General features: G+C 51.5%; 2 protein-coding genes across 3 annotated transcripts; one reads left to right on the plus strand and one right to left on the minus strand.

The window, feature by feature from the left end:
• Nucleotides 1-807: 807 nt before the first annotated feature.
• Nucleotides 808-10787, minus strand: GLOD4 (glyoxalase domain containing 4). Its single transcript, XM_075561251.1, has 9 exons — nt 10629-10787; nt 8262-8311; nt 7598-7718; nt 6309-6453; nt 4440-4576; nt 3029-3115; nt 2671-2784; nt 2499-2585; nt 808-1249 (listed from the first exon to the last, which is right to left on the minus strand). Exons 1-9 carry the CDS (start codon nt 10716-10718, stop codon nt 1184-1186), a joined length of 897 nt encoding a protein of 298 aa, XP_075417366.1. The 5' UTR covers nt 10719-10787; the 3' UTR covers nt 808-1183.
• Nucleotides 10788-10810: 23 nt separating this feature from the next.
• Nucleotides 10811-20403, plus strand: MRM3 (mitochondrial rRNA methyltransferase 3). 2 transcript variants are annotated; one of them, XM_075561250.1, is made up of 4 exons: nt 10811-11156; nt 11438-11679; nt 16634-16801; nt 19558-20403. In XM_075561250.1, the coding sequence occupies exons 1-4, from the start codon at nt 10843-10845 to the stop codon at nt 20094-20096; spliced, it is 1263 nt and encodes a 420-aa protein (XP_075417365.1). In that variant the 5' UTR covers nt 10811-10842; the 3' UTR covers nt 20097-20403. The 2 variants fall into 2 exon arrangements, with proteins under 2 accessions (XP_075417365.1, XP_075417364.1); XM_075561249.1 differs by having other exon boundaries at nt 10812-11156; nt 11435-11679.
• Nucleotides 20404-22185: the final 1782 nt, after the last annotated feature.

Genomic DNA, 22185 nt, shown 5'->3' on the forward strand with positions numbered 1-22185 from the left:
GGGCTGGATACCAGAAACGCACACACATAAGTTTAATAATGGATTTAGCAAAAAGAAATTGTTTGGAGTGATTAAAATCTACTTAAAATGAAGAGTAAAGAAATTAGTGTGGAGTATACAGCCCCCCACAACATGCCAAGCCCTTCCTGTTTTCTCTGGTCCCTCAAAACTGAAAGTAGCCAGACCTGACAGTGTGGGGGGAGGCCAGACTCTCAGAGCCATCCTCCCAGTTGCCAGACTGCAGTGGCCCCACTCCCTGCTGTTAAAAGACAATGGATGCCTGCAGTCATCTATTTGGTAATGGTTCCTATAGAGATCTAGAGAACAGGTCAAAGTTAAGCTGCCTTCCTAGACCTAGGATCTGCCCATCTTGTCACATGTATACCCCCAACCCCTCCCCTTCCTATTGCATGTACATCCCTAGACCACCCCCTCTCATTACAGTATTGCCCATAGGACAGCCCCTTCCAGTGACCTGTGTCCTCACCTGTAATTAGGGGGCTTACATGTCCCCAGAGAATATAAAAGGCCTGGGCTAGCATTAGATCTCTCTCTCCCTCCACGTGGACCATCAAGCGGAGCAGAGGGGAGCATGCTACCATGAATTGTGTCTGACTCCATTTATTTCAATACTTCACTTCTATCTCTCATGCTCTCTATGACTTTACTATGATCCTTATTTGTTATCGCTGTACAATTGCGCCTCCCGGACCCACAATGAAGTGTTAGGGTCTGGCTTCCCCTGGCATGACAGAGCAAGACGCTCACTGCTAATGATGAGTCTTCGTAAGTGGGAGGGATGGCATATTCCGGTCCCGACAGTCACATGGAATTTATTTGAATAGTTGTGCTTTCATACATTTTACATGATCAACAGCTCATCAGAATTTCCTCTGTCCTCCACCAGGGTGAAGTCCCATATAAAACCCTGTCTCTGGACAATCATTTCTTATTCAGAGAGCTGCATCCAGAGCGTGTCATTCGGGCGACAGAGCAGTGACAACAGCAGTTCCGCTGCAATACAGGGGAGCGCTTCAAGCCTGGAGGTGGGAAATCGTCATCATGACGGCCTCCTGGCCGTGAGGGACACATCGAAGTTGTCAGGGCATTTACGGTGATGGGCACAGCCGGCCCGCAGGGGCTAGGCAGGCGTCACAAATGCTTGTTCCAAATGGCGTCTCGGTTAACCTGAAGCCTTGGGCTTATTGTGCTGAGCAAACCACTCGTCGCTTTTATCAGCCGCCATGGCCTGTGGGACGAGAAGTGGGTTAGACACTCACTTAAGTCCGGAAGACAGACAGCCCGCTTTCGATACAAAGCAAAGGCACGTGGGAACCAGCAGGCCCATGGACTAGCAGGCATCACGCCTTTCAGTCTCCACCACCCCGCCTCCACCAGAAGAACTAGATGGCGCCCAGCTGCGGCAATGCTGAAAGGAGTCACATTAAAAGCTCCTGGACAGAGTGAGAAAAAGAGGAACAAAATTCACACTCCTCAGAGACGAGGCTTACTGGTCCCAGAGAGGCTGGTGCCCCTTCATCACCCTTCAGGCCTCGAGCTGGACTCCCTCCCATGGCTCAGTTCTCAAACAGTAGGTCTATAATGGGCACGGTAACCCTGGGGAGATAGGTCCACCTTAGAACAAGGGCCACGGAAGATTACAATTTACCCTTGGGCAGATCTCAGAAGGGGAGAAAAAAGGAAGACCAGGGGGGAGGAGGGGTGGGGGGCTGGTGTGTGTGTGTGTGTGTGTGTGTGTGTGTGTTGGTGGTGGTAGACTGAATGAGATGAAACAAACTGGCATAAATCGCAGAATGATGTTAAACTGATGATCTGCTCTGTAAATGCCATAGGAACAAAGCAGAACTGCTTCCTAGGCTTTCCAAGACAGTACATCTTTACAGGAACTCCTTTACAGGAACTCCTACAGAGTGCCTGGTGGGCTTGAACCGCCAACCTTGTGGCCAGCAGCCCAAGACGTAGCCCATAGCACCACCATACGCATTGCTCTGAGCCCGGCCGAGACATCCAGGTTCATGAGGAGACAGAGGGAGTCTCTGCATCGGGCACGGTGCAGGACGGACGGACGGACGGGCGTCCCTGCTGACTTTAACAGGAGCCGTCCCACTGAGTGGGAGGAGCGAGTTCTGAACAGGAGGAAACGTAGACGGGAGGGGGAAGTGGAACCTGAGGGTCTGGATGGAGATACTGGGGTCTGCTTGTGTGCTGACGGAAAGAACTCACCAGAAAGGGAGAGACTGAGCTGTGGGGGGAGGAGGAGAGATGAGCCAAAGAGCTAAGGAAGTGAGGGGGGACGCTTGGGCATTTCCGTTCGGCGGGCAGAAGCACGACATGCACACGGCGCCGCCCGAGGTCATGGGAAGTGCTGAGCCCTGATCGAGGGCCACAGAGGTGGCACAGCACAAGGATCGCCCACTGAGACCCAGCGTCGGTAGCATTGGCCCCTCCCTGATGTAACAGCAGGAAAGGAGACTAACCGCATCCAACAATTTGCTTCCCTCTGGATCCATCTTGGAAAGTTCTCGAAACGCTTCATCTCCGACAAAGCATATTTCATGTCCATCCTAGGCAGACAGAGAAAAGCACTCTGGCAAAGAGGCCCCCGGAAGGCAGCCGGGGCGGCGTGTGCTCGCTCTGGGGGATACTCACAGGGTCGGCCAGGATGACCACCTGCACCGTTGCTTTGCCCGGGGTGTCCAGACTCACCAGGGGAGTCAGGATGGCCTGGCTCTCCCTCTTCATCAAGCCTTCTATGACTGGCAGCTGGAGGACAACAAAGAGGCAGAGTGGGCGGAGGGTCCGGTGCCGTGCGGCCCTTAGCAGGTCCACGAGCAAACACCAAGGTGTCACTTGTTTGACGTTAAATCTCAGCCACTCTCAGGACCACCGCTGAACTTGACACCCAAGTCACAGCAGTTGAAATGAAATGAAGAAGAGAGGGCCAACTGAGCGGGGCTGACCAAGCTCGTCACCCAACTCAGATGGAAGACGCGGAGGCGAACAATACCTCTTGCTGGGGACAAGAAAAGGCTATTCTTCCAAAAGCTGCTGCGTGCTCCACTGCCCCCTCGATGGCCTGCAGCTCCAGCTTACACTGCCAAGACACAGGAGACAGGTGGAGTTTTCATGGAGATTTTACGGCAGCTTATGTTTCCACATGGCGAAAAAAACCCAATCAGAGGGACCAAACCCAACCCCACTGCTGAGGAGGCGATTCTAACCCGTGTCGGGTTTCTGAGACTGTGCGTCTTGACAGGAGCACAAAACCTCCTCTTTGGAGCGGCTGGTGGGTTTGAACCCCCGACCTCGTGGTTAGCAGACCCATACCTCCCTGAGGGCACCATCAGGACGCGTACACGAGAAACCTTCACCTTACCCTCACCCCAGAGAGAACCAGTCCAGTTGGTAAATCCTTCCACACACACTCGCGTGCTCACTATCTTGCGTGCGCGTGCGCAGCACCATTTATTTCCACTGTCCACTCTCTGCTTTCCTCTACATTCCCATAGGCGGTCCTATGGTGAAGACTGATCTCAGTCTTTTTGATAACATCCTAGGAATAAACCCTCAATCATCTCATTCCCGTCCTCTAGAGGGCACTTAGGTTGTTCCTAATATTTTGGGATTACAAATAGCACCCAGGTCTTTGTGCAGCAGCAAAACCCACGGACAACAAAAACCAACCTTAACTCACTGCCCTCGAGTCGATTCCAAGTCACAGGGGCCCCACAAGGCAGAGGACTGCCCTTTCTGGCAGAGAGCCTCATCTTTTGCTCCCCAAGGAGCGGCTGGTGGGTCTGAACCGCTGACTTGTGGTTCGCTGGCTCATGCCTAGCTTACTAGGCCAGCAGGGCTCCTTGTGAGGGGCATGCAGGTGTGCATGCATACAATCGTTTCCTATGAGTAGCGTGTCTGGGTCCAGATGCAAGGACTACATTGGGTTCCTATGCTCAGCTGTTTTTTGAGGGAGATGAAAAGAAAGCGTTCCATTTAACTTTATCTCGTCCAACTCAGCAACTCTACTTCTGAACGGATCTAGTCCGCAAATGAGCCATGAGTGGTGAGGTTATCAGTAATTTTTATTTTGTTCTTTCTGCTTATCTGTATAACTATTGAGTCCCTGCGAAGGAACCATGGGAACAACCGTTACTTGACGTTCCTCTTACTTACGAGACAAACTCAAAACCCCAAACCCATGGCTGTTTTGTTGCTTCTGACTTACACCGATCCTCGTGTACCACGGGGTTTCCAAGGTTGTCAATCTTTATGGAAGCAGACTGTCACATCTTTCTCCCATGGAGTGGCTGGTGGGTTTGAACTGCTGACCTATCAGCTCGCAGTCTAGTGTTTAACCACTGTTGCCGAGAGAGCTCCTGATCAAACAATGCAATGGGTTATTTCTCGCAGAGATCACTCACTTGGTTGTCAGCATAGCCCAGCAAAGCTCGTTGCTTCTCTTCATCTTTTTCATAAATTTTCATTCCCAGCAGATTAGACCAGTAGTTCAAGGACTTTTGAAGATCGGACACTGCTAGAGTTACTTTTATAACTGGATCTGCCAGGTAATAAGACAGCGGGAGAAGACCAGTCAGTTCCGTAGGAAAGAAGAGGCAGTCCCGAATCAACTCAAGTATACGGAAGAACTTAGTTTATGACGAGACAGGGATTTGAATCCACGGGGCGGGGCCATCCCATGGGCAGCAGCCTGCACGGTCCTGCGCTACCACTCCTAACTGCTCGGGAAGGGGTCACGCTGGAGGATCCTGACACGAGTGAGAGAAAAGTGGAAGAAAAACTCAAAACTATTAAGAAATAAATAAGACCAGGCTTACTGGTCTGGTAGAGAGTAGGAACCCTGAGACTGCAGTCCTGAGTCAGCCTTCAGATCCAGAAGAGCTCACTCACCTTTCAGCAACTGAACAACAGACAGGTTTGCAAGAACATAGCACTAGGGAGGTGGAAAGGGATCAACCACCAAGAAAGGACAGGCTTTGCCCTCAGGGGTGGTTTAGAGGGTAGGGGAGGAGGGAGGAGGGAGGAGGGAGGGAGGGAGGAGGGAGGGAGCAGGAGTCGGATGGAGGGAGTGGGGACGGATGTGGGGAGAGGGATGGCACCCTGTGGCATGGCCATCTGTGAGCCGAGAGGCGACCTGCAGGAGCTGTGGAATGGGAAGCTGCCCGCTCTGCCAATCTACACCCGACCTGACAAAGAAATATGTTTTAAAGGCATGGCTGGGGTGGAATTTTAAACTGGTAGGAAAATGCTCCTTATTTGAAAAAGAACATTAAACAATGGCGAAGCATTTGGTGAGATAAAGAATGCATCTATACATTTTCTTGATGAGTTAGGGGATCAAAGTTAAGGAACTAAAATCATGAAATACTAAAACCCCAGGGAGTGGTTTATACAGTTTTGGGGAGGCGAAGATTTTTCATTAAACCTGACTACAGAGACAATAACCATGACATTTTGAAAAAAGTTTTCCAGGTTAAACAGACAAAATTGAAGACTCTTGGACAACAATAGAGATTGTTAGAAATAAAATTAAAGAGCAAACAATTAAGCGGAAATTTTTTAACAACATATATGACAAAAAGTGACTGTCCTTAATATGCCTTTAAACATTAGTAGAAAATGAACATCCTAGAAAATCAGGAGAAATGCAAAAGGCAGTTTCCACAGAACAAGAAACTACACTGAACAAACATAGGGAAAATATTAAACTCACAAACACAAGATTAGAATCACCGTAACCTGAAAACGTTTATCTAGTTGGTGGCCTCTGAGCTGGACTCTCTCCCCAGCAGTGAGAACGTCTCTGACAGACAGGGCCTCTTACAGGCTAACAGAACAGCTGGCTCTCTGGCTAGGTGGGTGGCTTTTCTTTCCCTGAACAAAATGATTCTTTCACAAGGAGAAGAAAAGCTCTATTAAAGAGTTAACACCTGTGGCAACTTTGCCATTGAGAACTTTCTGAAGTTCTTTCAAGTCTACACCTGACACTTTGATACACCCAATACTTTTCTTTCTGTCTAGTTTCCTCACCGTGGTTCGGAAGGCCCCAATAGCAGTACTATGTGCAGAGCAATCTGTCCCTCCTGACTGCCTCGGCCTGGCGGCTCAGTGTCCGCTTCCCCCCTTTACTTCACAAGGAAGCACAGTGACATGTAGGAACGCAGCTCTTCATACAAAACCACAGTATCAGGGACAACAATCCAGGCCGGCTGCCTCTCACCCTCCACACCCTTACCTGCAGCCAGAGCTTTGACTAGTCCCAGCGGACTTACCTGACCGAGGTGGACTGCGATTCTGCAGGTAGAACTTGTATCCTCCGGGCGCCTCGGTTTCAAAAACCCCTTCTGCGGTTTCCCGGAGTGGCCACTCCATGTTCCTGGCGTTGTCGACCGCCTGGCTTGACGCGAGGGTGATACCCTGGGGCACACAGCAAGGTCCCCAAGTTGTAGGACAAACAAGATGGCTGGGGCCAAACCCCACTGCCTTGACGCCACACATTTTACGGCACTCACTCACAACTTCCTTCCAGTGCTTTCGAGCAGCATCAACCACCTGCCTCTCCCTGCAGATAGGGGTGGGTGGGTGCAAATGTTCAAGGGCCACCAGCCAGAAATGAAAATGTGGGTGCAGTTTAATTATCCATTTCATCTCAGCGAGAGTTCCTCTTCCCTTTAAGGCGCTCGTCAGAGCAGGAAGGAAATCGAGAACATGGGACATACAATGCAAACAGAAACGCACCGGCACCCCTGGGGAAGCGCGACAGCCCCCGACAACCGGAGCCTTGTCGAACTTACCAGATGCTGCACACGACTTCCCCCAATGGACTGTCAGAGACCCTCCTCACCAACCACCGCTTTCCTTCCACGTCAGTGTAACTGCTGCTGGGCTCGGCCCTGCCCTCCCATCATTCACCCCAGTGCACAACTGTCCCCCTCAAGTCCCCGCCAGCTCAAGGGGACCCTGTGGGCGTGAGTGGAGCCCTGTGCTCCCTGGGGCTCTCAAGGGCGCTGGGTCAGCGGGTACAGAGCAGACTGCTGTGTCATTCATTCCGCACCGGTGTGCTCGCTGGCACCGCTGGCAGTCCTTGCCAGGCAGCAGGGCTCTCCTCGCTTCAGCCCTGTGCTGACCACTCCCCCGGCTCTCTGCGCTACCTCCTCCTGCCAGCCGGTTTCCTCCCTGCGCCAGTGCGGTTGGCTTAGTCTACTGCCACACACACTTGGAGATGGTAGTGGCTCACTAAGATCCACTAAAGGACATGGACTGACACAACGAAGATCCACACCTGTAACATATTTTGACTTTCTTTCTAAGCAAATTGTCACTATCAAAATATCGGAACAGCGGTGAGGGTGGTGCGGGACCAGGCAGTGTCTAGTTCTATTGTGTGCGAGGCCACTATGGGAGGGAACCGGCTCGATGGCACCCAACAACATTCTATGTAGCAGAGCATTTTATCCTAAGAACACCCATTAGACCGTACCCCAAAGCCTTCGAAGACAGCCACCCCAGGGAGCTCAGCAGAAGGTATAGTCAGAGAGGAGCGAGACAGAACGGTAGTTACCAGGAAGTCATTGCCCAGTTTGTAGTCGCCAATGCCATAATTGTACGTCAGTTCTGCCACGAAGTGATCATCCTCAGGCCCAAATCCCACCATCGTTTTACTCCACTTTCCGTCGTACGGCCTAGATGAGCGAAAGCACAGGAACCCTGGGACCACAGGCCAAACCAGCTCCAGACCTCTCCGATAGCGAGTGGCCGCAGAGACAGGCTGCCCTCTCTGTACCCTGTGTCACTTCCGGTCCTCTGAGCCCCATAAGGGTGAGGTGACCCCAAGTGGCTCTGAAAGCAGCTGTGGACACAGCCTGTGGGCCCCCTCACCAGAAGCTTCAAAAACCACCCAAGGGCGCTCACTCCGGGGAAAGTGTCATTTGCCTTTTCTTTAAAGCCGGGGACAAAATTCTATGAAGCCAGTTCTTCAATCTAACCTGAGTTTATTTTGGGGGTGGGGGGACGGACATCAATCAACAAGCATGTAACTCCCTTGCCATGCCTAGGGAGCTTGAAAGACATTCATTAGACACCGTCCAGCCACAGCATTATTTCTTTGTGTTCTCGAAATTGTCTGCCTAATTTCTCCTGCTCCACTGGATTCCACCGTCTTCTCCTGACTATGAGAAACCGCTTTCTGATTCACCGGGGGGCCTTTAAGAAACAAGGCATCATACCCATTACAGGAAGCTTTGCAGCCTTCTTCAAATTCCTCGTGCCGCAGAATCTGGTAAAGGAATCAGAAGCAACAGTGACGCACGCTTTCCTAGCACTGAACTAGAAGACGAAAACTCAGATACCGTCCCTGTCCCTTGTAGGCTTTAATTGCAAAACCAACCCACCAAATGGCAATGCTCTGCATGAGGGCAAGGGACACCCTGACGGCAGCTGTAAAAGCTAGTTCTACGGAAAGCAGTACCTTCAGCGTTAGAGACAGCTGCCTGGGAATGCTAGCTTCACTCAGACTTAGTAGGTGTACCCCAGATGAAATCCGGGGTAACTCTGATTTAGCTACTTGGGATCTGAGTCACGGTTCTCCACGTGCTGTGAAAATGGATAACGTATTCAAGCATCTCACACAGAACGTGGTGCACAGCAGGGCTCTCTGTGTCTCCTTCTGCTTTCCCTTTGGACTGTCTCAGCTACTTCTCCGGTTCAACTTCTTGTCATGTTTCTCCCAGACTGGGGGGGGGGGGGGGCGAGACTCTTTAATGACCCTTTCCTTAAGAACACCTTAGAATTATCCCTCACAGTTCTACTGTATCTCTGCCCGGTCTGGGAATGTACAGGAGCTCCTGACTGTGGGCAGACGAGTGAAATTCCACTCAAGATTCTAGCAGAACTGGTCTCAGTCTGACTGCCCTGATCATTCCTCCCGATACTTCCACCTCCTCAACTTTAATCACATGACCTCAACCGAAGGCGTTTCTCAAACGTGCCATACCTTTATATCGCCACTTAGGTTTTCCTCATAGAACTTCTCCCTTTAACCTTGCTCTGTGGAAATCTTACCTATCTTCGGAGATTCAACCGGAAAGCACGGTTCTCCATGAACTACGTCCTGACTCTCTAAGTTCGGGTTAGATCTCCTCTTCCGCTGTGTGTTGACAGCATATGGCACATTACCTAACACCTGTAGAACACTGCATCTAGGCGCCCTGGCGGTGTAGCAGGTTGTGGCGCTGGGCAGCCAACCGTAAGGCTTGCCATGGCTAGGATTGGGGGGTCCTGTCTGGTATGTGTTGGGCTGCTAACTGCAAGGTCTGCGGTTCAAATCTGCCAGCCTCTGTGCAGGAGAACGATGAGGCTTTCTGAGTCAGAGGTCCTCTAATGGATAGGGTCGCTATGGGCTGGAACTGACCCCATGGCAATGAGTCTGTTTGGGGTTGATGGTCTTTGGGATGCACATCTCCATGCCTTTCTTCAAAGGCTCCTCTAGGTGGACGAGAGTCGCAGCCTCTGGGTGGCAGCTGAACTCTTAACCGTGTGCACCACCCAGGGGCTCCCAGACATGTATCAGTACTGACTTTACACATAACTCGTAGAGATAGACAGCTGTCTTCTATTATTGTTAGTTATGTACAAGGCTAACTCCCATGCCCAATCCAGCCCTCAGCTATAAGCTCTAAAGTGGGTAGCTATCAAGGTATTTTTGTTTTTTAACTAATCATTTTATTAGGGGCTCTTACTACAGTCCATCCATCTATTGAGTCAAGCACATTTGTTGCTACTATCCTTTTCAAAACATTTTCTTTTTACTTGAGCCCTTGGTATCAGCTTCTCATTTTCCCCTCCCTTCCCCACCCTCATGAACCCTTGATAAGTTATAAATTATTATTATTTTCATATCTTACACTGTCCGCTGTCTCCCTTCACCCATGTTTCTGATGTTCATCACCATGGGTGGGAGGGTTCTATGCCGACCATTGTGATCGGTTCCCCTCTTTCTTCCCCCACCTTCCCCCTACCCTCAAGATATTGCTCCTCCCAGCTATCAAGACTCTCTGCACCTCAAAAACTCCACATGCACGGCCATCCAATCGATGCTAACTCACAGCGAGCCTGTAAGGCAGGGTAGAGCTGCCCGTTTGGGTTTCCGAGACTGTAACTCTTTACCGGAGTAGACAGCCTCCTCAGTTCTACGCCAAGGCAACTGGTGGGATCGAACTCCTGACCTTTCAGTTAAGCAGTCCAACGTGTCACCCGCTTGCCATGAGGGCTCCTGTATTGACTTGCAAAGCTGATTCATACCTTTCATGATGCGCATATTTCTAAGCTGGAAGAGATTGCGCAATTGTTACTAGACTGTGGCCCGACGCGGGCAGGGGCTCAGTACGTATTTGTGAACAAACTGAAATTAGAAGAACGTGTGTGGGGGCGCAGTTGGTGCCCGGTAGGTGTGAGCGCCCTTTCAAGGGCCACCTAACGAAAACCCTGCGACCCGCGCCCCTTCCTGCGGCCGCGAAGCCGCGCGCTCCGACACCCGTGCCGACACACCCATCCCTCCGCCAGCGCGGCCACCAAGCGCCGGCCCCGAGCTGCACCTTCATCCCAAGGACATCCCGGTAGAAATGCGCCGTCTGGAAGCGGTTCCCCACTTTGAAGACGAAGTGCAGCGCCCGCCGAGCAGCCATGACTCCCGCGGACTCGGACCCGACCCCCGGAAGGCGCCGCCCACTGCTCAAGAGGCGCGCCGGATGTGACGTCGTCGCCCGGCGCCGGCGCGCGCCTTTCACGTGGCGTCGCGCGGCGGCCAAGATGGCGGCGCTCGCGAAGGCCGCGGCGTCCGCAGTGAGGCCGTTGCTGCCGGTGGCTCAAACCTGGGATGTTGGCGCGAGGCGCTGCGTTCGAGCGCTGCGGAGGAGGCCCGTGCGAGTGGTGTTCCCGTCGGGAGAGGCCGTGGCGCGGAAGCCCGGCCCTGGCAAAGAGCCCCGGGCGGCGGCGTCTGCGGCCAGCTCCCAGGCGCAGCACCCGCGACAGCGGCCTCAGGCGCCCTCGGAGGCGCCGCCCAGCCCCTGGGAAGAGTCGGGGCTTCGCTACGACAAGGCTTTTCCCGGGGACAAGAGGCTGAGGTGACGTGTTCCCAAACACCCGAACCCACCTCCGCGCCACCCCGTCAGTCCCGACGCGGACAGAGAGCCGCCTCCGTGGGGGGCCTCGCCGCCCTCCCGGGAGGTTCCTAAAACCTGCCTGTCTTGCCACTTCTCTTCCCGCTGACCGGGAAGCCCGAGCAAGTGCCCCTTGGCATCCGCCCGGTCGTGGTTCCGTGACCCTCGGTGACCGGTCGCGGTAGGTGTGCCTCCATCATGAGTACGTTATTAATTGTGCGGCTTTGTGTGTCCACCCACAGCAGTGTGATGACGATAGTGAAGTCCAGGCCGTTTCGGGAAAAGAATGGGAAGATCCTCCTGGAAGGCCGCCGGCTGATCGCCGATGCGCTCAAGGCTGGGGCTGTGCCCAAGGCCTTCTTCTTCAGCCGGCTGGAGTACGTCAGGGAGCTGCCCGCCGAGAAGCTGAAGGGCGTCAGCCTCGTTAAGGTGAAATTTGACGACATCAAGGACTGGTCCGACCTGGTAACGCCACAAGGAATAATGGGTCAGTGGATACACGGTGTCGCTAGAAGTTGATGTTGCTAGTTGCCAAGGAGACGTGAGCCCACCCAATGTATAACAGACTGTCGCCCCGCCCTGTACCAGCCTCCTGGGCTTGGTTTGTGGGAGTCCGTTGTTCACCTGGGACGATTTGTCCTTGTCTTAGGACAGCTCCTCTTTCCTTTTTAATATAGTTTTACCGCCATGAAATATAATTCACATCATACAGTTCAATAGCTCAGTCTTATTGAAGAGTTGAACAATCATCAGTACAGTTCCAAGTACAAACATTGTCTTCCGTCTTGTGCATATTATTACGTAGCTCCCTCTTTCCCCTCCCCCAACCCCTCCCCTCCCATGCTGCACCCCCAAGAAACCATTAACCCAGTTATCTCTATAGATGTACCTGCCCTGGATTTCATGTACAGGAACATACACTAAAAAACCCAGCAATCATAAGATAAACCAGAGAAAAACTAACCTTTTTTTTTTCTTTTTAAACACATCCAGAAAAAAACAAAGTTCTCAGACCTGTGTCTTACAGTACATTTCCAACGGAAACGGAAGCCAGCTTTTGAAAATATTTTTATAAAGGCTCTTTGCAGTCACTAGCAATAATCCTGCTCCCTCAAATTTATGGTTTTGGTTTTTGCTGTTGCTTTTTAAATATTTTATTATGGTTTAGGTGAAATGTTACAGAGCAAATAAGTTTTCCAGTCAACAGTTTACCCACAGATTTGTTTGGGTTTTTTGCAACCTCCTCAATGCAACAGCACTTTCCCCACCTGCACCCTCAATTCCCCATTTCTATTTGCCCATCGTGCATCTTTCCTGCCCCTTCCTGCCTTCTGACCGTGGTTTGGGGGAAATGCTACCCTCTGGGTCTCAGATGGTTGTTTGCTCTGAGGGGCACCTTACTCCCAATGTTCATGTTCACTTTGTAGACCTGTTGATTGGTTAGTTGGATCCCCTTCCCATTCCAGGTGTGAAGGGGGATCTTAGGGCATTGTCTTAGGATCACACTAGCAAATCTCATCTTTCTTATGATTTTAAATTTTGTTCCTTATTTTTATTCCGGTCTATCCAAGATCTTCTGTTGTGACCTAGCTCAGAGCTGTCTGCTTGGAGCCTGCAGTCTCCGTGGTCCATGAGTTCTTTGGACCAATTGTTCCCTTGAGTCTGTGACATTTTCACCCTTCTGTGCTCAGGACAGGAAGAGACCAATAGTATCGTTGATGGCTGCTCATAAGCTCTCATGAGCCTGGTCACTACTCCCCGAAGGAAGGAATAGAGCATTGTCTATGCTTTGCTAGTTGATCGAGATGTCCCTGAAGACAATGGTCCTAAGCTCTTAAACCCTGTGACTCAGTGCCTTATGGTGTTTAGTTATACCTTAAAATTTTGCAAAATTTTTCCCCCTCCATGCTCTACTTACCGCACAAACACACACACATATGCAGAAATATCCTGTGCCAAACCTTCAATTGCTTGTGGGTGCACTCACACACACCATCCCACAAATGTTCAGCTTACAGATCTACCTGTTTATTCACTCAGAAATTTTCTTTTGTGTTGTTAGTACATGTCAGAATTTTTAAAAAATCATCTTATTGGGGGCTCTTACAGTTCATCACAATATGTTGCCATCATTTTCAAAACATTTTCTTTTTACTTGAGCCCTTGGTATCAGCTCATCTCCTCCCCACCCCCCACCATCTCTCCCTCGTGAACCCTTGGTAATTTATAAATTATTTTTTCATGTCTTATACTAACATGTCTCCCTTCACCCACTTTTTCTGTTGTCCATCCCCTTGGGAAGGGGTTCTATGTAGATCATGGTGATCGGTTCCCCGTTGCTCCCCCCACCTTCCCCTTCCTTTCTGGTATCACTGCTGTCATTATTGGTCCTGAGGAGTTTATCTGTCCTGGATTCCCTGTGTTTCCAGCTCTGATCTGTACCAGTGTAATTGCTCTGGTCTAGCTGGATTTGTAAGGTAGAATTAGGGTCATGAAAATTTGGGGTTGGAAACATTAAAGAACTAGAGGAAAGTTCTGGCATGTGTCTTCCTTGTGGCCCTTATGTAAGGAGATGTCCAAATGTCTACAGATGGGCTTTGGGTCTCCACACACACACCCTCACTCACATTGATAAGAATTTTTATTCTTGGTCTTTGATGCCTGATATCTGATCCCATTGACACCTCATACTTACACAGGCTGGTGTGCTTCTTTTATGTGGACTTTGTTCCTTCTCAGCTAGATGGCAGCATTTTATCTTCAAGCCTTTAAGACCCCAGACACTATTATCTTTTGATAGCTGGGCACCTTGAGCTTTCTTCGCTGCATTTGCTTATGTACCCATTTGTCTTCAGTGATTGTGTTGGGAAGGTGAGCATGGAATGCCAGTTTAATAGAACAAAGTGTTTTTGCATTGAAGGAGTGGAGTACTTGACTACTTGACTGGAGGCCCAATGTCCATCTGCTACCTTAATACTAAACCTAAAAATATATGTACATAGATCTATTTCCCTATGGTTATATAAATATATTTACATATGTACATGCCTGTATTTGGACCTCTATAAATACCCTTTGTTTCCTAAGTCTTTCCTCTATTTCCTTTTACTTTCTTTCCTCTTGTCTCACTCTCATGTTCAGTCTTCATTCGGGTTTCAGTAATTCCTCTTGGCTAAATTGTCCTTGATCAAGACCCACCAGGCATCCTATACCTTCCTCGCCATCACTTTCAGATCACTTGTTCCCTTGTCCCTGGGTTGGTTGACACCCCTTTTCCCCCCACCTTCCCCTCTCCCGTGTCCTCCCAGAACTGCTGGTCCCGTTGTTTTCTCCTCCGAATTGTTTAATCCTGCCTATCTTATCTAGATGGGCCTGTCTGGAATTTACTGTTGTCGGCGTTTACTCTGGTGCTTCTCGCAGTGTCTGCCTTGTGCTACCCGTCCCGTATTGCGCATCACCTTTCCCTTCACCCGAGCTAATGCATGCCTCCTGTCCAGTTAGTGAGCTTACTTCTCTCTCCAGCCCTTTGCCGGTAACCCTTCTGCATGTAAACCTTCTCAGGACTTGCTGTCAAGAGTGGCCTCCGACAAGATTTGCCCCTCTGATGCACTTACTTCCCTCTGCAGAGCGGCCTCTAGGTGCATCATCCTTCTTGACCGTGGCACGGAGCGCACGTTCCCTAGCAGGTGTGCACATGCACCTACTGACGGCCTCCCTGCTGTGGCGAAGACTGCTGTGATGGACATGGCTTGCACGTAGCTCTTGTTTCCCAGGATGCATACCTTGTCATGAGAGGGCTGGGTCATGCGGCGTCTCTTCCTCCTTGAGGCAGCACCATCCTGTCGGCTGCCTTAGCCGTCCCATTTCACAGTCCCACCAGACACGAGAGTTTCGTCTCCCCCTCCCCTTGCCAGCATATGTTGTCTTCTGTTTTGAATCATTGCCATTATTGCCTGGGTGAGAGGATAGCTCATTATTGTTTTGATTTGCATGCCTCCACTGGCAATGGCCGTTTTTAAAAATATGCATATAAATTTATTAATCCATAACTAGAAATAATGATTTTTTTCTCTTCTCAGGTATATCCAAAGCCCTCAGTTACACCCATGCGAAGAGTGAGTTGCTTAAAAACATCAAAAAATTCAAAATTATTCTAGCATAGAGCCATTTGAGTCCATCTAATTTGAAATCATTACTAAGATTTTTTTATGTTAGGAAATAATTTTTTAAATCATTTTATTAGGAGCTTGTACAACTCTTATTACAATCCATAACATCCATTGTGTCAAGCACTTTTGTACATTTGTTTCCCTCATCTTCAAAACATCTGCTTTCTACCTGAGCCCTTGGTATCAGCTCATTTTTTCCCTTCCCTCTCCACTCCCTCCTCCCCCATGAACCCTTGATAATTTATAAATTATTATTATTTTGTCATATCTTACACCATCCAACGTCTCCCTTCACCCACTTCTCCACTGTCCATCCCCCAGGAGGAGGTTATATGTAGATCCTTGTAATTGGTTCCCCCTTTCTCCCTCACCCTCCCTCCACCCTCTAGGTATCGTAACTCTCACCACTGGTCCTGAGGGGTTCATCTGTCCTGGATTCCCTGTGTTTCCAGTTCCTATCTGTACCAGTGTACATCCTCCAGTCCAGCCGGATTTGTAAGGTAGAATTGTGATCATGATAGTGGCAGGGAGAAAACTTTCAAAAACCAGAGGAAAATTGTACGTTTCATTCTTGCTACACTGTACCCTGACTGGCTTGTCTCCTCCCCACAGCCCTTCTACAAGGGGATGTCCAATTGCCCACAGATGGGCCCTAGGTCCCCACTCCGCACTCCCTCTCATTTACAATGCTATGATTTTTTTTTTTTTTGGTCTTTGATGCCTGATACTTGATCCCTTCGACACCTTGTGATCTCACAGGCTGGTACACTTCTTTCATATGGGCTTTGTTATTTCTCAGTTAGATGGCCCTTTGCTTATCTTCCAGCCTATAGGACCCCAGATTCTATATATTTTGATAGCCAGGCACCATCAGGTTTCTTCACATTTGCTTATGCACCTGCTTTGTCTTCAGCGATTGTGTCGGGACAGGCTGGTGTGCTTCTTCCATGTGGGCTTTGTTGCTTCTGAGCTAGATGGCCGCCTGTTTATCTTCAACCCTTTAAGACCCCAGATGCTATGTCTTTTGATAGCTGGGCACCATCCATGAGCATCTCTGGACCACCTACCTGAATGTCGTCTTTGATGAAGCAAGCATCAAGTATTCAGGTCATGTCTTCTTTCTTTGATGTTAAGTCAAATTAAGAAAAGATTTCGCCCTCCATTTCCTTACAACCTCTGCCAGAGTATCTGAAAAGTAACCAGTAAATGAAAGAGCTGGATTATTCCAAATGCCCACATCTGATGAGTGAACCTCCTGTTTTGTTTCCTTAGGGATTTTTGCCAAACCTGACCATGTTAAGATGACGTACCCAGAAACTCAGCTTCACCATTCACTGCCCTTACTGTTGATCTGTGACAATCTCCGCGACCCCGGGAACCTGGGGACCATTCTGCGATCTGCTGCGGGCGCAGGCTGCAGCAAAGTGTTACTCACCAGAGGTAAGCGCCCCTGCCACCGGGCTACCCCGCTGGCCACTTCTAAAGGAGCTAGAACCCAGGGCCAGCACATGTGAGTTCAGACCTCTGATCTGCGCCGTACGAGCCACATGCAGGCAAGTCAGCGCATAGCTACAAAATCACGGACACTTTTGTTGAAACAAATTTCAAACCCCAAACTGTGCAGGAGCTATTTTCATCTCTGTGAGGCCTCCCCAAAGAACTCTTCGTTCTTCTGTCGACCCCATATCACAGTGGCAGTTTGGGCATCACCACGATACTATGTGTTCCTTTGAAACGTCCTTTGAATTTGGGGGGCAGGGAGTCTGCCGGGCAGGGTCAGGGCTCTAGGGTGGTTGCAGAAAGGTTTCCCAATGAACTGCTAAGGCAGCCCTGCCCCTGAAGAACAAGCAGACTGTGCGTCGTAGGGAAGCATCCGCGGTGCAGCTTCCTGGCCTTTTTCTTTCCAGTGCAATTATGTTTTCTTACAACTTCTCTGTAAGAAGCCCACGTGGTCGTCCTGGGTCCTTCGAGAAAAATCTATCAGGATGACCCGTTTGGAATCCTAAAACACAGTCGCTGTAGCCTGAGCTGTCTTCCCTGCTTTGAGCTGAACTGGCCCGGCTGAGCCCCTCCGGAGCCGCTGTTCTGCCAGGGTCTTTTCCCTTTGTTTGGAAGGCACCCCCATGACACCAAGGCCACGGTCCTAGGGAGAGGACGGGTCAGCTTCCACCCCTTTGGGTGGGGAGAACCCGTCTGTGGGTGTGGGAGCTAGGACCTCACTAGCAGTGCTCTTTGATTTCCCCGGGTGAGCGGTTTTCCAGGCGGCAGTGTCCTCATCTGTGAAACGGGAATAAAGGAGGCAGCCCCAGGGTGGTTTCCAAAGGGAGATGAAACCCATCAAGTACGTGGCGAAGCAAATGCTGGATTCCAAAATGTTACTATTAAAGAGTTTTACCTGTATCAAGGGAAAGTGATAGAAGCCCTCATGGCCTTGAATTCCCAGACGGCTGGCTCTGGGCGCCTCCCTAGCTTGTGACCTTCCGTGAACCTCTGAGAGTGATGGTGTCAACAGCGAAATGGTGGGTTCTGACACATTTCCCGTGGTCTCAGGATGGGTCACATCCCCACGCCCCAATTAGCTTCATTCCACTTCTGTCTCCTCTCATCAGAAAGGGAAATTAATAGGTGTGGCTGTAAACAGACCTAATTACCAGCTGGGCTTGCCTCCAGTGTCTATCCAACCCGTGGGCAGAGTATCACTCCTCCGGCACACCCAAATTACCACTTGCTGCAAACGGAGAGTGGCACCCACTGCTGAGCCTCAACTGGCTGCTCCTTTCCCCTCTTGCCCAGTTACACCTTGTCCAACTGCCTTTCTCTGCTGGCGGGAGGGGGCTGGGAGTGTTCTGAGGTGTCTCCGCAGGCCTTACTGCCGACCCCTCCATCCTGGCGGCTGGTGCGTAAGCATGAGCAGGGACTTGGAAGCGCTCCAGGCAGTGCCTTGTGTGAAGGGGGGACGCTTGTCTTGTCCTTGCTCCCTACGTGCAGGAGCCTCCTATGGCCTTGTTCCCCTCCTGAGACCCAGCCCTTCGCCTGCTCCCCCTCTCCTTGTCATGCACCCCTCCTCTGGTTCTCCACAGTGACAGCCACACCAGGTACAGCTCCCCTTTGTGTCTTAGTCTCAATTTTAATCTAGCCTAAAGGCCACACATTCATTTCCAGAATAACTGGGATGAAACATGTGCGTGGACATTGGGGGCTGGTAGGTGTGGGTGCAGTCAGGGCCCAGTGCCTGCTGGTGCCATCTCTCCCAGCCTGCCCGTCTGCGAATGCCGAGCAGCTGAGCTTGTCCTGCGATGGCTCCTCTCCGTGCGTTTCCTTCCTGCCGAGTACTGCAAGGGAGGAGAGCGAGCAGGGCTGTGAGCATCCAGACTGCAGTCCTGGTTCTGCGATTTCCCCTTCGTTACTCCCAGTGCCTGTGACACACGCCTGTGCCCAGTGTCTCCCTGCTCCAGCACGGAGTTGGCAGTGACCACAGAAGGGTCACTGCAGTGGTCCTCCCCTTGCCTCAGGCTGCGGCCCTTTCACACAGTTCATGTGACCCCCAACCATAACATTTTCTTCGTTGCTACTTCATAACTGTAATTTTGCTCCTGTTATGAATCGGGCGACCCTTGTGAAAGGGTTATTCGACCCCCAAAGGGCTGGAGACCCCCAGGTTGAGAACTGCTGGTCTATAGCATCAATCAGATCCTGTCACCTTACTGAAACTTCTCCAGTGGACTTACCATCTTTGGATTAACACGCCGGTGTCCTTAAATTGGTCCCTGCTCACCTCCTGGGTGATCTTGCCCACATCCCCTGCTGTTCGTTCCTCTGGTCATCTCACTGGCAGTTCTCGGACTCTGGCCAGCTTTCCCTGTTCTGAACTTTGTGCCTGCTCTTACTGCCCTTCCCGAGCCAGCAGGGCTGGGCTTTTCTGGTACCCTGCCCGTGCAGCTTTTGGGTGTTGACTGTTACTGATTCTGTAGGCGTCGCTGTTGAAATAGCCCAGCCTCTAGGCTGCTCAAGGTTGGGGCGTTGATACTGTGTGTGCAGTGTCTGGGACACACACAGGCCACGTCCGAGTGATGGGTGAGTTCTGTTTCCAGCCCTGGCAGAGACTAACCACACAGCCCCGTGCCATCCCCAAGGAAGCGGTGGGCTTACAGCTGCTCCTGGTCGGCAGACTTGATTCAGGCTTGTCTGTTTTCTAGGCTGTGTGGACGCCTGGGATCCCAAAGTGCTTCGGGCAGGTATGGGCGCACACTTCCAGGTGCCCATCATCAACAACCTGGCCTGGGAAGCAGTACCCAACTACCTGCCCACCGACACCCAGGTCCACGTGGCTGACAACTGTGGCATCTACGCCCAGGCCCAGATGCCTTCTCAGAAGGCCAGCAACCATGGCTGGGTGTGTGACCGGCGCTACCTGAAGTTCCACAAGTTTGAGGAAGCGGAGGACAGCGACCCAGGGACTGGGCAATCCTGGGTTCCTGACCTGGAGGTGCAGAACTATGACGTGGACTGGACAGAGGCGCCCGCGGCTGTGGTCATTGGTGGTGAGACCCACGGACTGAGCCTGGAGTCCCTGCAGCTGGCCGAGAGCACGGGTGGCAGGCGGCTGCTGATTCCCGTCGTGCCCGGTGTGGACAGCCTGAACTCGGCCATGGCCGCCAGCATTTTGCTTTTTGAAGGGAAAAGGCAGCTTCGGGCCAGGGAGGATCACCTCAGCAGGGACCGGAGCTACCAGTGAGGGGCCATGGATATGCTTAGGGAGCCTGGCAGGCAGGCAGGCCTGCAGAGGGGTGTGAGTTGGGAAGACATCTTTCTCTGAGCATTGTCGCTGGGCTTCCTGGTCACGCCACATGCCGCAGGCACAGCAAGGTTACTGTTGGACAAATCAGAAATGCCATGAGCTTCTGCTGAGCCTCAAAAATAATCCAGGTCATAATACTTCCCGAAATTGCTGATCTCCTAGATGGTGTGGTGGTCCTGGTTTTGAACACTTCTAATCAAGTTTAAAAAATAATAATAAAGTGACAGCACAAACATGCTCCTCACGGCTGCCCCACCTGTTGCTTACATGTTACAAGTTACTGAAAGCATCTCCCCAGGGAGGAGGTCTCCCTCCCAGCCAAGCTCAGCTCCCAGCGCCAGAGTGGAGGCTGTGCTGCCCAGCCAGCTCGCTCCAGGTGTAAGTTGCCTGGGGGCTCAGTTTATCTTCCCACCTCTGGCCCTGACAAGGCAGGAGGCAGGGGAGGGCTGCTGGCTGTGACCTTCCCCCCGCTAAGCTGCCTCTGGCCAGGCTCGGGTGGGTGTGGCGGTGGTGGTCCTGCCCTTGATGTCAACAGCCACTGTGGACATGCAGCACGCCTCACACGATCCCTCTGGCCAGCGGGCATGGCCTCATTCACAGGTGGGTCAGACCGTAGCAGCACCCCCAGCAGGTCAGGAAAGCTCCTGCAGTTCCAGTTAAGCGAGGTCTCAAATCACAGGCACTGGGGAAGTCCACCTGCCTGGAGGGTGGGCACTGCTGAGGAAAGGCCAGGGTGCCTGGCTGCCAGTGGGCAGAGGTGCAGACTCCTGCTGGGGATCTTCAGGACAGTGCTGCCTAAAGCCCCACAGCTCTCCCAGAAGGACCCGGGCCAGGTGGGCTGGTGGTAATCACCTGGTTGATAACGGGGTGGGTGTAAACTGGGTAGGCGGTGGTGGGCTCCTTTCAAGCACAATAGGTTGGTTTGGGCTGACAGTGGCCTGTGGCTGGATCCTGTCCCTTCCCAAGGACTGCTCTGAGCCCTGCAGCACCTGCTCCAGGTGCCCTCACATGCGTGCCCAGGAAAACCGAATGGCCCAGGATGCGGCCCTCGCTGGGATTTTGCTCCCAGGGGCCAGGTGGGATTGGTGTGGTGTGTGGCTGGAATGATCCTCTGGCTGGCTGCGCCTGCCCCATGGGCCAGCCTGAACCATTGTGGGGAACTGCCCCGAGCCACATGAGTGCCTGGTGCTCGTGGCTGCCCCAGCGGCTGCTGGTAAGGGTTCGCTGTGGTTCAACTTCCTTTCCTGAAATCCGAAGGTCTTACTGTGGCTTAAAGAGCAGCCCCAGCAGATGATCCCTTCAGGACCAGGGGTGTGAGTGGCGATCCTGGGAGGGTAGAGGGAGAGGGGGTTGGAAAGAGGGAACTGATCACAAGGATCTACATGTGACCTCCTCCCTGGGGGACGGACAACAGAAAAGGGGGTGAAGGGAGATGTCGGACAGGGCAAGATGTGACAAAATAATAATTTATAAATTATCAAGGGCTCATGGGGGGGGGCAGGGAGGGAGGGGAAAAAAGAGGACCTGATGCCAAGGTCTTAAGTGGAAAGCAAATGCTTTGAGAATGATTAGGGCAATGAACGTACAGAGGTGCTTTATACAATTGATGTATGTATAAATTGTGATAAGAGTTGTATGAGCCCTTAATGCTAAAAAAACAAAAAAAAAACCAGCCCGGGGCAGAGGCTAACAGCCCAGCACCAGTTCATGGCCACCCGCTCCCTTCAGGAGGACAGCTGCTATGAAACCCCCACTTGGTGACCCACGGAGGTTCAAAGGGGCATCAGGGCTGACTCAGCTACCTGTGGACAGGCTAGAACTGTGTTTCTGAGACTAACTTTATGGGAGCAAGAAGTCCTGACTTGATCGTAAACTGCTCCCCTTGCAGCCCAGGGCTTAATGACTGCACCAGGGCGCCTTCCAGGAGGAAGACATGTCCTGGAATTGACGGTGGGGACAGTGGCACAGCTCTGAGGAATGTGACCAAACTGTGGATATGTATGATACGTGAACACAAAATTAAATT

This window comes from Tenrec ecaudatus, chromosome 10 (assembly GCF_050624435.1).
Source record: "Tenrec ecaudatus isolate mTenEca1 chromosome 10, mTenEca1.hap1, whole genome shotgun sequence".
Lineage (NCBI taxonomy): Eukaryota > Metazoa > Chordata > Mammalia > Afrosoricida > Tenrecidae > Tenrec > Tenrec ecaudatus.